This window comes from Rhinatrema bivittatum, chromosome 4, assembly GCF_901001135.1.
Source record: "Rhinatrema bivittatum chromosome 4, aRhiBiv1.1, whole genome shotgun sequence".
Lineage (NCBI taxonomy): Eukaryota > Metazoa > Chordata > Amphibia > Gymnophiona > Rhinatrematidae > Rhinatrema > Rhinatrema bivittatum.
The window spans coordinates 257044236-257059416 of record NC_042618.1 but is presented as its reverse complement, the minus strand read 5'-3'; the positions used below and the strand labels follow the sequence as shown (position 1 = coordinate 257059416).

Below are 15181 nucleotides of genomic sequence, written 5' to 3'. Positions count from 1 at the left end.
TGTTCGATCCTGCCGAGTATCTCAGGATAATTACCCCCCCGAGCAGGACGTGGAACAACTTCAATAACACAGAATGAGAGATCTGAAAGTGTGTGTGATTTTTTAAGCCAGTGATCAACTAGGGGTTCTTTTTCGCGTTGCAAACGGATATTAGAGCAATGCTCTATGATCCGGGTTTTAACCATCCGTGCAGTTTTTCCAACATACACTAAGGGGCAGGGGCAGGAAAGCATATAGACTACCCCGGATGTGGTACAGTCAGAGTGGAAACGGAGTTGGAACTGTCTACCCGTGGACGGATGCCTCACACTGGTAGTCATTTTAGTATACATACACACAGTACAATGTCCACAAGGATAATGGCCAGGCTCACTGATAAGAGCCGGAGGCACTGGAAGATCTGCGTGAATCAATTTATCACGGAGGTTTTTTCCACGCCGGAAAGTAAACCTCAGAGGATCAGAAAACAGCGTATTCAAGGATAAAGCCTCCCAGTGTCTCCGGATCAAATGAGTGATAGGCCGGCTCAGAGTAGAGAAGGGTAAAATAAAATTAGTCACTGATGAATCAACGTGTTGTGAAGGGGTAAATAACAACTCCCTGTTGGTATATAGAGCGCGTTTCATCGCTTTTTTGATGACAGTTCTAGGGTAGCCTCTGGACACGAACCGAGCCGACATCTCTTGGGCTTTAACTAGAAACTCCTGATGGGTAGTGCATAGTCTGCGCAGCCTAAAAAACTGGCCTGTCGGGATGTTCTTGCGCAGTGTACTCGGATGGCAGCTTTGAAAAGACAATAGAGTATTGCGGTCCGTGGTTTTGCGGAAAATGGTGGTCACAAAACGGAGGTCCTCAGCTGATACCAGCACATCTAAGAATGCAATCTGAGAACGATGTATACAAAAGTTAAATTGCAGATTGGGGTTACACACATTGAGATACTCGGCAGGATCGAACAACGGTGGATCTTTACTCTAGATACAGTATCTCCGAAAGGCTTAAATCGCGAGATTGAATGGTTTTTATTTACTTGAAGATCCTTGACTAGCAGGATAGGCTGGTCTAGGTACTGCTTAGGTGCCTCACAGGAACGGCAGCCAATGAATGGAGTCCTTTGACTCACGTGGCTGCCTTTCCCGGTGTTTTGGCGCCAACTGGCATCTTTAAATACCTGTCACTTTGTAAGGTCATTGCGCTCCCGCTTATCTCTAAATGCTGTAAACAGGTATGTGACGTTCTGTTTAATGGATTATGGTCGGTTGTAAGTCCTTCTTTCTCCTGACACTTGTTTATTTTTCATGTTACAGCTCTTTGTGTGAATGCCTGAAGTGGTGATCCCCCCCGATGCAGCCCGCGGCGAAACACGGGTCCGTGTCGGGGGACGCCATTAAGTTGCTGCTTGCATAATATTGTGGAGTTGCCGTATTGAAAGAATAAAACACTTTATATTTTACATGGTCTTTGAAGTTCCTCGTCAGGATTATATATTTGTCTGCACTATCATTATTTTACAATAATTGAAATCTCCCATTATTACGGCACTACCAATTTGGTTAGCTTCCTTAAATTCTCTTAGCATTTCACTGTCTCACCATCTTAGCCAGGGAGACGGTAGTATACTCCTATCACTATACTCTTCCCCAACACACAAGGGATTTCTACCTATAAAGATTTGATTATGCCTTTAGTCTCATGCAGGATTGTCAGAAAGCACTGTTGTTAAAGCTGGTATTTAGCAATCTATAGTTATTTAGAGTAGTTTTGGGTGGATCCTTGGACCAGTGGCAGGTGACCACGCCCTCGGGGGAAATCCCGAGAGGGACCACTGGTCAGGCTTAGTGTAGGAGACAGACACACACTAGTTCTTTTATTAGACAATATGGTAAACCACCAGAGGTGGCAGTAGTGAGCTGGAAGCGCCCCGCTGGGCTGTAGTCCCTCAGGTATTGGAACAGCGATCCCAGGGTGGCTAAGCAGTAGAGAAACTAAGACAGTGAGTAGGCAGTATATGCAGAATTCTGGAACAAGTCCTAGATGGTAACACTCACACAATAGTCTCTTAAGGCAGCCCAGAAGTGGTATTCAGGAGTAAGTCCGGGACGTGGGCCCTCGAGGAGCGAGTACCGGTTCCGGACTGCGACCTGCAAAGAAAAAGAGAGAGCGAGGCCCCCGAGGAGCGGGTACCTCTAGTGAAGTCCGAGGAGGCAGAGTAGCTAGGGTTGCGGAGAGCGAAGCCCATCCGCAGCGACCAGGAGGAAGCTAGGTAACCAATCCCTTGCTAACTCGTCTTGTTAGCTAAAACTGAGACCTTAAATATCTGGAGCTGGTGACGTCATCTCACGGGGATGCCCCTGAGTTTTGCGCCAACACTGGTATATCAGTCGGGCCGCGCGCGCCCGCCCGCCCCTAGGCATCTGGTCAACATGGCGGCTTGCAGCGTCGAGCCAGTCCGGGGAAGCCGGAGGAGGACGGCATGGAGACACCGCAGCAGCTAGCCTTCCATCAACCCCGAAGGGAGTCGCCAATGAGGTAAGGTGGGCGGAGTGGAGACGTTGGGCAGCAACGGACACAACAAGGATGTTTATCCTGTTGGACTGTATGCCATCCAAACATAAAGTGCCACACAGCCTCCCTTATGCTCCTCTCTGTCATTGCGATATAATTTGTACCCCCGTATAGCACTCTCATTGGTTATCCTCCTTCCACCATGTCTCTGAGATGCCAATTAAGTCTATGTCATCATTCACTGCTATATATTCTAATTCTCCCATCTTATTCTAACTTTTGTTTATTCACTGCCTTACTGACTATTAAAAGCACAAACACATTAAATAATATACACCAATAGATTACTTCGCCCCAATACTTAAAAAAAAAAAAAAAATTCCCAAGCAAAACTTACTGATTCCTTTCATCCACCAGCAAGGTGATCCTCTCCTCTCAGTTCTCCCACTTTGAGGATGCTTTGCTGAGTGAGTGTAGTATACCATTCTGCACAAATTCAGATATACCCCTTCTGCGCAACTGTACTTGATCTCGTGGCAAAGCTCTTTGGGATTCATACGTCTAGCCCATTGCTATAGGCATTGACATCAAAGACCCCAAAGCTGAATAGGCTACTGATGGTGACATCGAGAGGGCAATGCTCTCCCTCAGCATCAAGCACCAGAAAGATCTGGGCGGCAAGATCATGATCTCCACATGAAGAGAGCGAAGAGTTCAGCCTCTTTGGTTCTGGCATCACAGTGCTCCAGTGAATGTCAAGAATCATCGACATCGGTCTTCATCAGTGTGCAATACTGGATAAGGTGACATTCTGGCATTAGCCTTGAAGTCCCCAAAGCATTCCTATGTTAAGGAGATAATGAACCTTTGTGTAATCGTAGGAATTGCATCTGTCTCCTAGGCTCCATATGGCAGCCACAGATACACTTCAAGTATCCCAGGAAGACATGGCTTCTCCTCGTGCCTCCCAGACCATATTGGCATCAACAGTCTTTGAGGAGGAGCTAGACAGGAAAATCCAGGAGTTCTTTGACAAAAAGATATAGAGCAGCAGTTTCCCTGCAGATGCTTATACAGCCAGTTCTGATATCTCTGCTGCCTCCTAGTGGAACAGCATCAATACTGGTTCCAATGGAGAATAGACATTGGTTACCATCATACCAGTGGTGATTTCCAGCCCATTTGGGAAGGAAACTTCCGCAAGATGCAGACAATTGTCTGCTAGCTGGATGAGATCCAGGTCCATGCCCACAACTTACCAAATGGACTTGAACTAATTGCATCAGTAGCATGGGATCTTCTTAGTGTTTGGGTAATTGCCAGGTTCTTGTGGCCTGGTTTGGCTTCTGTTGGAAACAGGATGCTGGGCTTGATGGACCCTTGGTCTGACCCAGCATGGCAAGTTCTTATGTTCTTAACTCAAAATGTTCCTGGGGATTAAGCTATGGATATGAGGACTTATATGATCAGGCGAGGTCAACTTCAGTTTTGCAGAAAACGAAAAGGTCTCCTTTAGAGGACCTCTCCTTTGCTAGCTTTATCCAGAGAATGGTGGATGTCATTCCATTTATATTGCAGAAGGAGAAAGATTTCAGAAAAAAGATGTTTGACATTGTCCATTTCATGAAACCTCCTAAGAATACTGTGGCAGTCACAGTCCATGAGATCCTTTAGGTGGTACAGATGAGGATGTGGGAGAGCATTCTCCCTGTGGTTCCAGTGAATAAGAAGGCAAACATGATATATTTAGAAGACTCCAGGATTCAAGAAGCAGCAGCTACCTCACCAATTAGTCCTGGTCAAATCCACTCACAAGAAAGCCAAGAGGTCCAGAACCCATTCCTCTATGCTCCCAAGGGAGTATTCATGTAGCCTGGATTCACTTAGGAGGAAAGCTTTTGAGAGGCTATGCTATGTGCCCTATCAGCTCTTCATGAGCTAGTATATGTATATGTGGGATATTCTGAAGAAAGTAAAAGAAGCAACAGAGCAGCTTCCTCAAAAGCAGTGTGCTGACTTCTAAGCACTGGTGGAAAACGCATGGTCCAATCAACCTTTGATGTTTTTTGAGATAGTATTGAGAGTCTAAGCAGTGGGTATTGGCACTGCAGATTTGTCTTGTTATGGGCCTCTGACATCTGACCGGAGGTCCAGAAAAGGCTCGCATAAGTGCCCTGCAATGGAGAGAAGTTCAAGGAAGTGGTGATTCAGATTAGGGACTACTATATGATGCTTTGTCTAAGGTCTTATGTAAACCATTGACCTAAAGTAACTTTGTTCATTTGAGTTCTCAGCATAATATGAATGTGCAGATTAAATTTATTGAACATTTCTCCAAATCATTGATGTTTCAGTATCAGGAATTCCCTCAAATGGAGTTTTCCTCCCTCTTAAGAACATAAGAACATGCCATACTGGGTCAGACCAAGGGTCCATCAAGCCCAGCAACCTGTTTCCAACAGTGGCCAATCCAGGCCATAAGAACCTGGCAAGTACCCAAAAACTAAGTCTATTCTATGTTTCCGTTGCTAGTAATAGCAGTGGCTATTTTCTAAGTCAACTTAATAGCAGGTAATGAACTTCTCCTCCAATAACTTATCCAGTCTTTTTTTAAACACAGCAATACTAACTGCACTAGCCACATTCTCTGGCAACAAATTCCAGAGATTAATTGTGCGTTGAGTAAAAAAGAGCTTTCTTCGATTAGTTTTAAATGTGCCACATGCTAACTTCATGGAGTGCCCCCTAGTCTTTCTATTATCCGAAAGAGGCCAATGTGTTTGAGCTCATTCCACCAGGGAAAAGAAGGTAGGGGATCTTACTCAAAGTACTTCCTAATCTCAAAGAAATTGGAGGGACTGCATCCCATCCTAGACCTGAGTACATTGAAAAGCTTCCTGAAAATTATCTTATGTCTTCTTAAACTGCCTTCTGTAAATAGAATCAGAGCAGTTTACAATCAGATTGAAATGCATACAATATAGTATTAATAAAATAGTCTAACTAATACTAAGTATAAAATAGTCCTATCTTACAACTAATACATATTACAAAACACAATAATATAAAACAATTTAAAACTGATTTCTCACCTTATACTGATTATTACCAGTGCATCTCCTGTCAAATTAATTTTAGATTTCAAACCAAGTTCTAATGTGTTTCTTGAATTTCAGGAAAAGAGAACATTTCAAAATGGTTTCCATAGGTACACTGATTCCCTTTGTTGAAAAAGGGGATTGGCTATACTCTCTAGATCTAAAGGATGCTTATATCCACATAAAGATATGTCCGGGTCACAGAAAATATCTGATTCGTATTAGAGATTCACCATCACTAATATAGCATACTGTCTTTCGGCCTGGCATTCATCTCAACATGTTTTTACTAAATGTTTGGCAGTAGTGGCAGCCCATCTATGAAAGTTTTTTTTGGGGTGTGGATTCCCCTGTCTGGACGATTGGCTCTCTAGGCAGTGCCAAAGAATAAATGAGCAAAACTATCCAGGTTCTGGAGTTATAAGGGTTCATCATCAATTTCTCCATGTCCCATTTGAGCCTACCATCTCAGTTGGGATCTATAGGAGTTTCTGCTAGACATGACCCAGGCATGAGTATTTTCCTATAGGAAAAGATTATCACATTGATTTCCACAGCGGAATATATAAGAATGTCAGCAAGCATCAGCATACGAAATGTTGAGGTTGTTGGGTCTCATGGCATTAACAATCCATGCTAGTTCCTTGGCACATCTTCATATGAGAAGAGTCACTCCGGATCTTTGGGACAGTATCCAAATCACCCAGCCTCCAAAGGACTCATGTCCTAGTGGCTGATCCATTACAAACTGGTTAAAGGTGAACCCTTCCAAATTCTTCCAGTGCAAATTGTCATTACCATGGATGCAACCAACCTGGGTTGGGAAGCTCATGTAAAGAGGCTGTGCACCTAGTGCCTTTTGTCAGCTCAGGAAATGTTTCTTCAAATATACTTGTTAGAGCTAAGGACAGTTCGGTAGACTCTAATGGATTTCAGAGATCAGTAGGCCAACAAAGTTAATCTCATTTGAATAGACAATTAAGTGGCAGTGTACTACTCCAACAATCCAAGAGAAATTCAGAAGAGACCAGGGAACTATGATTCTCAATGTCCTTTTTGCCAAGACAGATTTGGTTTCCACCCCTGCCAAAGATGGCCATCCGGGATCTAGTCAGACTGGGGAATTCCTCAACTCACTCAAGATCAGGGACTGTTGCCCCATTCCAGCATTGAGTCCCTGGCCCTCACAGCCTGGATGTTGAGAGGGTAGCTCTACAAACCTTGAATATTTCTAAGGATGTGTCTTATGTTCTTCTGGCTTCCAGGAAGGACTGCCCAAAGACCTATGAATTGAAGTTGAGTAAGTTTGCCTTTAGCCATGAGGGAAAGGCCCTAGATTGGGGTAGGTAGACTATGTCCCATGGGTTAGAACTGCCCTCTCTCTCTTTTTCTAGCCTGCTTACCTCGACCCAGTCTTCATTTTCTCTAGCTTGCCGATGGCTTTGACTCAACATCAGCAGCAATGGGCTGATATTGCACACTTCTTTTCAGGTCTTTCATGATTACATCGGGCGAGAGTATCGGCAGTCTTGAGAAAAAGAAGACTGCATGGGAGCAGGCATCTCGAGGCATTGATGAAGAGCACCAGGAATGCTCAGTTACCCAGTGCAGCTATTGCTCTGCCCACCACAGTAGTGGCAAACCCAAGTAAATCTCAAAAACAACCACCACTGTAAGCAGCGATCCAATAGAATAAAAAATAAATCAAGAGCAACAAGGGCTGCTCTGTCGCTGCAAAAATATGTAAATTCAATAAATGCTCAATCAACCTACACTCTGTGGAGCTATTTAATTTTCAATAGAGGTTTTTAAGAAGACTAAAAATATATTTATGGGGGGAGTGGAAGGTTTCATATATAGTGAAGGTGTCCCCGCACCAATGTACAATGGTTATAATCATCAACCTACCACCACCTCCAAAGAAAACAATTTTTTTTTAATTTTTTTAATGAATTGAAGTTAAAGTCCCAATGATATTCAATGGCATCCGTGGCGTATTGGGTATTTACCTTACTCACGGGAAAAACTGGTGTGGTCTTCAAACCACTAATTAATTTAGAGCAGGTGCATGAACGACTTCCCAAGTCTGTTGGTTATTTTTAAATGTTGAAGTACAATCCCGACACAAACAAGTTCGTGTTTCAGACGACAGTCTTTCTTCAGGGGAATATGATGTCAAATATAACCAACCTTGTTGGATTCAGACCTCGCAAAAGTTGTCCTTCACATCTGCTAAATATTAGAGCTTCCTGTTTGCCGCGTTGTACTGGCTGTTCTCCGCTCCAAGCCAACGGATGAATGCCCTGAAACTCAAACTAGTCCCGTTTAAATATCCAAATGAAAATGCCTGTGGAACCAATCCAAAAGGTCGAGGTTGTAAAGAACCTATCAACATGTTAACCATTTGGGAACAACCGTTCTAGACTTCACAGTAGTTAATTTGCTTCACAATGACAGGACGGTCCCCGATGACGTCAATAGCAGTGTGCGACCTGACAGGAAAATGCTCTTCGACTTGCTCTGTTAGAACCGTGGACCTGTTAGAGCCTGTCGTAACGTTAAACGTCCTCCTGAACTGTTTTAAGCCGCAATGGTAGCTTGATACGCTAAAAAATTAACTTGTTCTATTAAAACTGCGGACCTGATGGAAAATATCGTAGCACTGCACGTCCTTCTGAGCAAATGTTAAACCCCAATAATGGCCATAAATTGAACCGCAGAGAGGCCCAATTTATTTAGTTACAATAAGATGTTTAAGTTTAATTCATCATTCATACCCTTAGGGAATGATGATACTAGTGTATAAATCCAAAATGCTTCTCGGTAGTTGAGAAATGCTCCCATATCACCGCCCCGGGAAGGGGGCTTGATTTGCTCTAAAATCGTCCATTTTAATTCAGTGATGGTATGGCCCTGATCTTTAAGATGTTGTACCATGGGGGCAGTCATCTTGGACATGGTGAACCTTGATTTATGTTCACCCAACCTAACTCTGATAGGTCGTGTGGTCCGACCTATGTAAATCTTCGGACACGGACAAATAATCACATAAACAACATTGTTTGAATTACAATCTGTGTTATGTCTCCTCCATACTTTATATTTGGAGACAGGGTCCTCCCATGATATTCCCGTGAGAGTTTGAGCACACCAGCTGCAATGACCACACGGTTGATGGCCTACAACTGTCTGCACTGCTGGTATTGTGTCAACTTGTGCGTGTACAGTCTTATCTCTGATGTTTCTGCCACGAGCCATGGCAAACATGGGTGGCTCTTTGAAGACATTGTGTAAAGAGAGAACGTGCCAGTGACGCTTGATGGCCGCTGTGATGGTACCCACTGCGGTAGATTGCCATAAAACACAAGTTAAACGGGCCTCTTCCTTTTCTGGTTTGTACTGGAGAAGAGCATGTCGATCGCTGAATTTGGCTCTCCTGTGTGCTCGTGTAATGGCTTTCTGAGGATATCCTCGTTCAAGAAATCTGCCAGCTAAAATGTTGGCTTGAATTTCAAAATCTTCGTCGGTGGAACAATTGCGTTTAGCTCTAATGTATTGACTCACCGGGAGCCCCATCTTAAAACTGTATGCATGATGACTGGAGAACCTTAATAAATTGTTACGATCTGTAGGTTTTCGATGAATTGTGGTTGAAAATCTCCCATCCTGCACACGAATTGCCACGTCCAGAAAAGTAATGTTATATTTGGAAATTTGTGATGTGAATTCCAGATTCAAATCAACGGTATTGCTCCTCACCAAGAATTGTTGCAACTGGATGTCCGGCCCTTCCCAAATGAAAAAGATATCGTCAATAAAACGATACCAGCACTTGATGTATTTCCGCCATTGGGATGTGTCCACATGAACTTTCTCAAAATGTGCAACGTATAGGTTAGCCACGACCGGCGCTAGTGGAGAGCCCATTGGAATACCATGGATTGATGGTGACAATTCTGTCCAAACCAGAAAAAGTTGTTGTATAATACTATTTCCACTAGTTCCAACAGAAAATTGGTTTTGATTCTTTGAGGTGGACTTCGCTGTGTCAAAATGTCTTCCACTATACCTAGCGCACCGGTCTGGGGAATATTGGTGTATAATGAACTAATGTCCATAGTTGTTATACTCATAATTTCCCAATTGACCTGTAGTGGGGCACCCTCCGGTGTGTGTGATGGGGTACGATCGCTGTTAACCCCCTTTGAGGTGGTTACTACCCTTAACGAATAAGCCTTCTTATTGTTGATGCAATTCCATCATTGCTATCTGCTTCAGCAGCAGAGGGGAAAGGGGATTTAGGTTCAGATAGCAACCAACAAAGACCCTGACTTTTGCAGTCTGGGAAAACAAGCATGGGGGTAACTTGCTGATGCAGCTGTTGCTACCCTTAACTAATTAGCCTGATACTTTTGATGCAACTCCAACATTGCTCTCTGCTTCAACGGCAAGAGGTAACTGGGAATTGGACTCAGACAGCAACCAAAAGGGCCCTGACGTTTATGGTCTAGGAAACTGATAAGTAGAAGGTGACCTGTACGGCATGGCAGATACTACTATAAGCTTGCTGGGCAGTTTGGATGGATCATTTGGTCCTTTTCTGCCATCATTTCTATGTTAGAAGAGGGCACCCCTCCACCCGCTTCGGCTGCCTGATTGGAACAAGGGAGGGGAGACCACCCCTCTCTTTTGGCCCTTGGTTCCTTTCTCCTGCTCCACTCAAAAACTGCTTGATTACCTTCTATATTTTTGGGGGGACAGGTTATAAGACCAACTCAGTTAAGGAGTCAACTCAGTGCAATTGGTACTTGCCACCACCATGTTGATAATAGACTTATCTATGTACAGCCTTTAGTTGTCCAATTCATGTGAGGCTTGCTTATTTGAAGTGTGATATTGACTCAGTAATATTGACTCAGCTGATGAAAATTCCCTCTAAACCTGTAGACTATTATGAACTGAAGTACCTGACTTGGAAGGTCATATTTTTAGTGGCAGTCACTTTGGCCCACAGACTCAGTGAGCTCTAGACCATTGTGACTTTCACTCCTTATACCAAGTTGTTCACAGTAGGAAAGTTCGGTGCACAAGCTCTAAGTTCCTGCCTAAGATAGTATTGGACTTCCATTTTAACCAGTCAGTAGTGCTGCCAGCATTTTTTCCCAGGCCACATATCCACAAAGGTGAGCCAGAGCTACACAGTCTGGGAGAGCTTTAGCCTTCATTTTGGGGTGAATTGAAGCCCTTAGAAAGTTATCCCAGGTTTTTTTTTTTTTGTTTGTTTCTTTTGACACTAACAAATGTAGTACTGCCATTGCCAAATGCACTTTACCCCTCAAATGTTATCACTATTCCCCTTCTCCCTCTCTCTTCTCTTCCTTTCTTTTTCTTCTTGTGGATTACCCACTCTATTTCCAAAAAGCTTGCCTATATTCATGACTTCTTTACCTCTCATACTCTTCATCTCTTTGCCTTGACTTAGACTTTCTTTTCCCCTGAGGACTCTGCTTCAGTTGTTGCTCTCTGTCATGGAGGTTATCTTTTCTCCCATACATGTCACACAGTAGGCTGTGGTGGTGGTGTTGGACTGCTCTCCTCTTCCTTTGGGTTTCAACCTCTTACTTCCTCAATCCCACTTTTTCTTCCTTTGAAGCTCACTCTTTGCACTTATTCACCCCACTACTTCTCCGGGCAACTGTCATTTATCAACCCCCTGATAAATCCCCCTCCGTCTTTCTCACCAAATTTGATTCCTGGCTTTCCTACTTCCTTGCCCTAGCTTCCCTTTCCCTTATTCTTGGTGACTTTAACTTCCATGTTGATGACTCCTCTGACTCTTACACTTCAAAACTCCTCTCCTTAACCTCATTTCATCTCCAACTCTGCTCTGTTACCCCTACTCACAAGCAGGACCACTGCCGTGACCTAGTCCTATATTCCAACTGCTGTCTCTAACTTCTGTATCTCAGTTCTTCCTATCTCAGACAATTATTTGATCGTGTTTACACTAAACCACCCTCCCCCACAGCATCCTCTATTCACCACTGACACCTTCAGGAATCTCCAAGCTCTTGCCCTTGTATCATCTTTATTATTTTTTCAGCACTTCCTTCCTCCACTACATTGTCAGTCCGCTGACAAGGCAGTTTCTTCTTAGAATACTGTACTCTCTTCTGCTTTAGACACTCTCGCCCCATCCCTTACCCATTCTGTAAGGTGCAGCAAACCCCAGTCTTGGCTGACCCGTAGAATTTGGTTCCTGTGTTCCTGTGCCCACTTTGCAGGGCATTAGCTATTTAAAGTTAGGAGAGAGAATAGCAGACCTAAATTTTTAGTTGCCTATTTTCTGCCAACTTAGGATCCTAAGGTGTATGAAAATAGGCATCTAAATTTAAGTGCTCACTTTTTTTTTTAATATCGACCTCATAGAAATTAACAAGTAATTACATAGTTGGTTAGGATTAAAGAAGGCCACAGGTCCATTGAGAGCAGGCTTCCGTTGAGTGCCCTTTTTCTCTGGATAATCTATTCAAAGGTTTTTGTGTGTTTTATTTTATTTATTTTTTTTAACCATTTTGTGTTTTATTAGAAAATTGGTTACTGCATCTGGCTGTCTACATCGTAAGCAAAGGGAAGGTGAAAAATCTTTTCTTGGGAAAATTGGTATGTTAGTATAGATATTGTGCATTATTGAAAGAAAATATCATGTATCTGTTTTTTAGTTGGGACCTGAATTGGAAAGCACTCAAGCTACTGCTGATATTTATGAAAGAGAAGGGAACCTTCAGATAGACTACAGCAGCTTGCCAGAGGATCTAAAGGTAAAGAACTGTGATGTACTTAACTTCTCTCTTCATAATGTGATGGATATCCCACCAAAGAGCCCTTCTCATCACTTTGAAAACTCCTATGTAGAATTAATGGTAGGGGAGACTACCCTGGATGCTGCTATGGAGTATGAAAATGTGGGATGGTAGAAACTGCCTTTTCCTGTTAAATTGAAGTGTGTGGTATATTGGATGGCGTTCATGCTGGTAAGTTTACACAGTGTATTTGAATTGTGTCAGTTTGAAAGGATGGGAAAGGTAGCCATGAGAGATTTTGCGTTAAAACGGTAGTGGAACAACATCCTGTAGAGGGAGTGTTTCCTTAGTATTAAAAGGGTGGCATGGGATTTTGGCGGGACGTCGTTTGAAGGGAAGTTATTCAGCAAGTGGTTCTGCCCAGGACAGTCTCTCATGTAAGAGGGCCCTGAAGGGGCTTTCTCTCTCAAGGAGAAATGCCTGAGGAATATGGTGTTTTTCCCTTAAGGGGAAACAGCCAAGGAGTCAAGAGGACTGGAATGGGAGACCTAGAAGATGGGGGAGGATCAGGAGATCCCACAGGTGTGGGCTTGAGGTAGAAGTGGAAGAGTCTCAGAAGAGTGGGAGTTGGGTACATCGGTGAATATGCCTGTCTAGCTGCTTGTTGGTAGTTGTGGAGATATGGATCTCGACCTGGAACAGAGTCCACCTGTCTACCATGAACTGAAAAGATTGAATAGTGAGTGCAGAGGTGTTGATAAGGGTACTGTTGGTGTTAAAACTTTGATACACAGAGTCTTTGAGAGAAAAAGGGGAGAAAAGGAATGAAAGAGGGGTTCTCTATGAATATTGGTGAATCAGCAGATGGAGCCCTATCACGGAAAACCTTTTTGTCAAAGTTTCTAGAACTTTTGACTAGCACACTGAGCATGCCCAGCATGCCATAATTCCTGTAGCCACAGGAGTCTCCCTTCAGTCTCTTTTTTTCCGCACTGCAGTTTGCCTCACAGGAGCTTGTGAGAATTTTCTCACTACTTTTCCTCACGGAAAAACTTGAAGCTTTCTTCACAAAAAAGTTCCCTCATAGAGGTCTCCCATTGCAACCTCCTTTTCTCGTTGCTTGGTGAGTAATTTCCACCTTCCCTGTACGTACCCGGATCAGTCCAGACAGTGGGTTATGTCCCCAGTCCAGCAGATGGAGTCAGAACAAACTTCAGAGGGCGGTCCCTTATACACCAGTGCACCCTCTGGAAAAACCCCAGTATCTTTCTGACTCCAGCAGATGCGAGTGTGGAACTTTTGGTTCCCCATTAGATTCTTTTATCCTCACTGACTTTGCTTTATTTAGTCTTGTGTTTGTTTGGATGGATCAAGTTGGATAATTGTTTAAAAAAAAAAAAAAAAAAAGAGAGAAATTTTGTATTTATTTTTAAGGGAGACTTTTGTCGCTCAACAACTGGCTTGCAGTCTGAACCCTTTTTTATATCTCTACCCTTTCCTATCATTTATGTGGGGTAAGTTTTCTGTATATTTTATTTACAGGCGAATTCCTGGCTCTCCTCTCTGGGGTGCATGCTGGTAGTCCAGCCTCTCCCCCCGCCCGGCACGATCCGACCCCTGCCCCTGAGAGGCGCTTTCCTCGGGTCAGTTTACTCAGGGAAGCGCCATACCCCTGTTGTCACCGTGATTTTATTACCTGGTCGGATAGTAGCCAAAGCCTCCCTGTCGCAGCGGACAAATTTCCCGCCATTTTTCAGCGCCACTCTCTGCCACGTGGCGCCCTTCCCCCATTCCCAATGCCGCGATCATACCGGTGTAGTGCATGCGGGGAGCCCGGGTCGAGGCTCTCCCGCGAGGGACTGTGTTTGAGGTGCCTCCCGGGGGAGGGTCCCTCGAGGTCGCCGAAGCGCACAGTTTCGCGCTCTCATTTGCGTGCTGGGGGGCAGCAGTCAGCCCCGTTCCCTCTTAGAGAAGGCACGGCGGCCATTTTAGGTGAGGAGCCGGATGCCCCCTCATAGTCAGGGGATGATCAGGACGGCGATTTGGACACGCTACCGCCGATTTTAACTCCCGTACCACCTCTGGGAACTTTGCCTCCGTCTGGGGACCCCTCGACTCCGGCCCCCGCGGGTGCTACACCGTTTACCACAGATTTTGTTCTTTTGATGCAGAGCGCTTATCTGGCTCGACTGAACCAGCCACAGGAACCAGCACCAGGCCCTTCTCCTCCCAAAATACCAAGGCTTGCGGACCCTTCTCCAGTGGGGGTTTCCCAGGGCATGGGACATCAGGCGCAGTGGCCCCCCCGGGCACTTCCAGGATTCGAGTGGTGCACCCACCGGTGGGAGGGACAGATCCCAATACGGATCTTGACCTGGATGATTTTTTTCCAGCAGCTCCGGCAGAGGATGACGATCCCAGAGTACTGAGGATTTTCCACAGGGACGAGTTGGACCCTCTCATACCATTCATTCTTCAAGAGCTGGACATTGATGCCCCGCCGGACATTCCGGTGTCCACCCCGCAAGGAAAGAAGGGGGACCCGGTTTTAGCGGGATTGCGGCCTCCAACAAGAGCCTTTCCTACCCACCCTACCCTGCTCCAGCTTTTGGCCAGGGAATGGGATTCCCCTGAGGCTTCGCTTTAGGGTAGGTAGAGCGATGGAACGTCTTTATCCACTCCCAGATGATTTCCTGGAACTCCTCCAGGCCCCCAGAGTTGACTCGGTGGTCTTGGCCGTCACTAAGAGGACAACCATCCCGGTGACTGGGGGCA

The 15181-nt window shown here is 44.6% G+C and overlaps 1 protein-coding gene across 1 annotated transcript in view; it reads left to right on the top strand.

The window, feature by feature from the left end:
* The window catches only part of SMC1B (structural maintenance of chromosomes 1B), a 941781-nt gene that overhangs the window by 679117 nt on the left and 247483 nt on the right, over nucleotides 1–15181 (top strand). Inside the window, 1 exon segment of the mRNA XM_029600056.1 lies at nucleotides 12326–12424. Within this exon segment, the coding sequence (XP_029455916.1) occupies nucleotides 12326–12424 (99 nt within the window).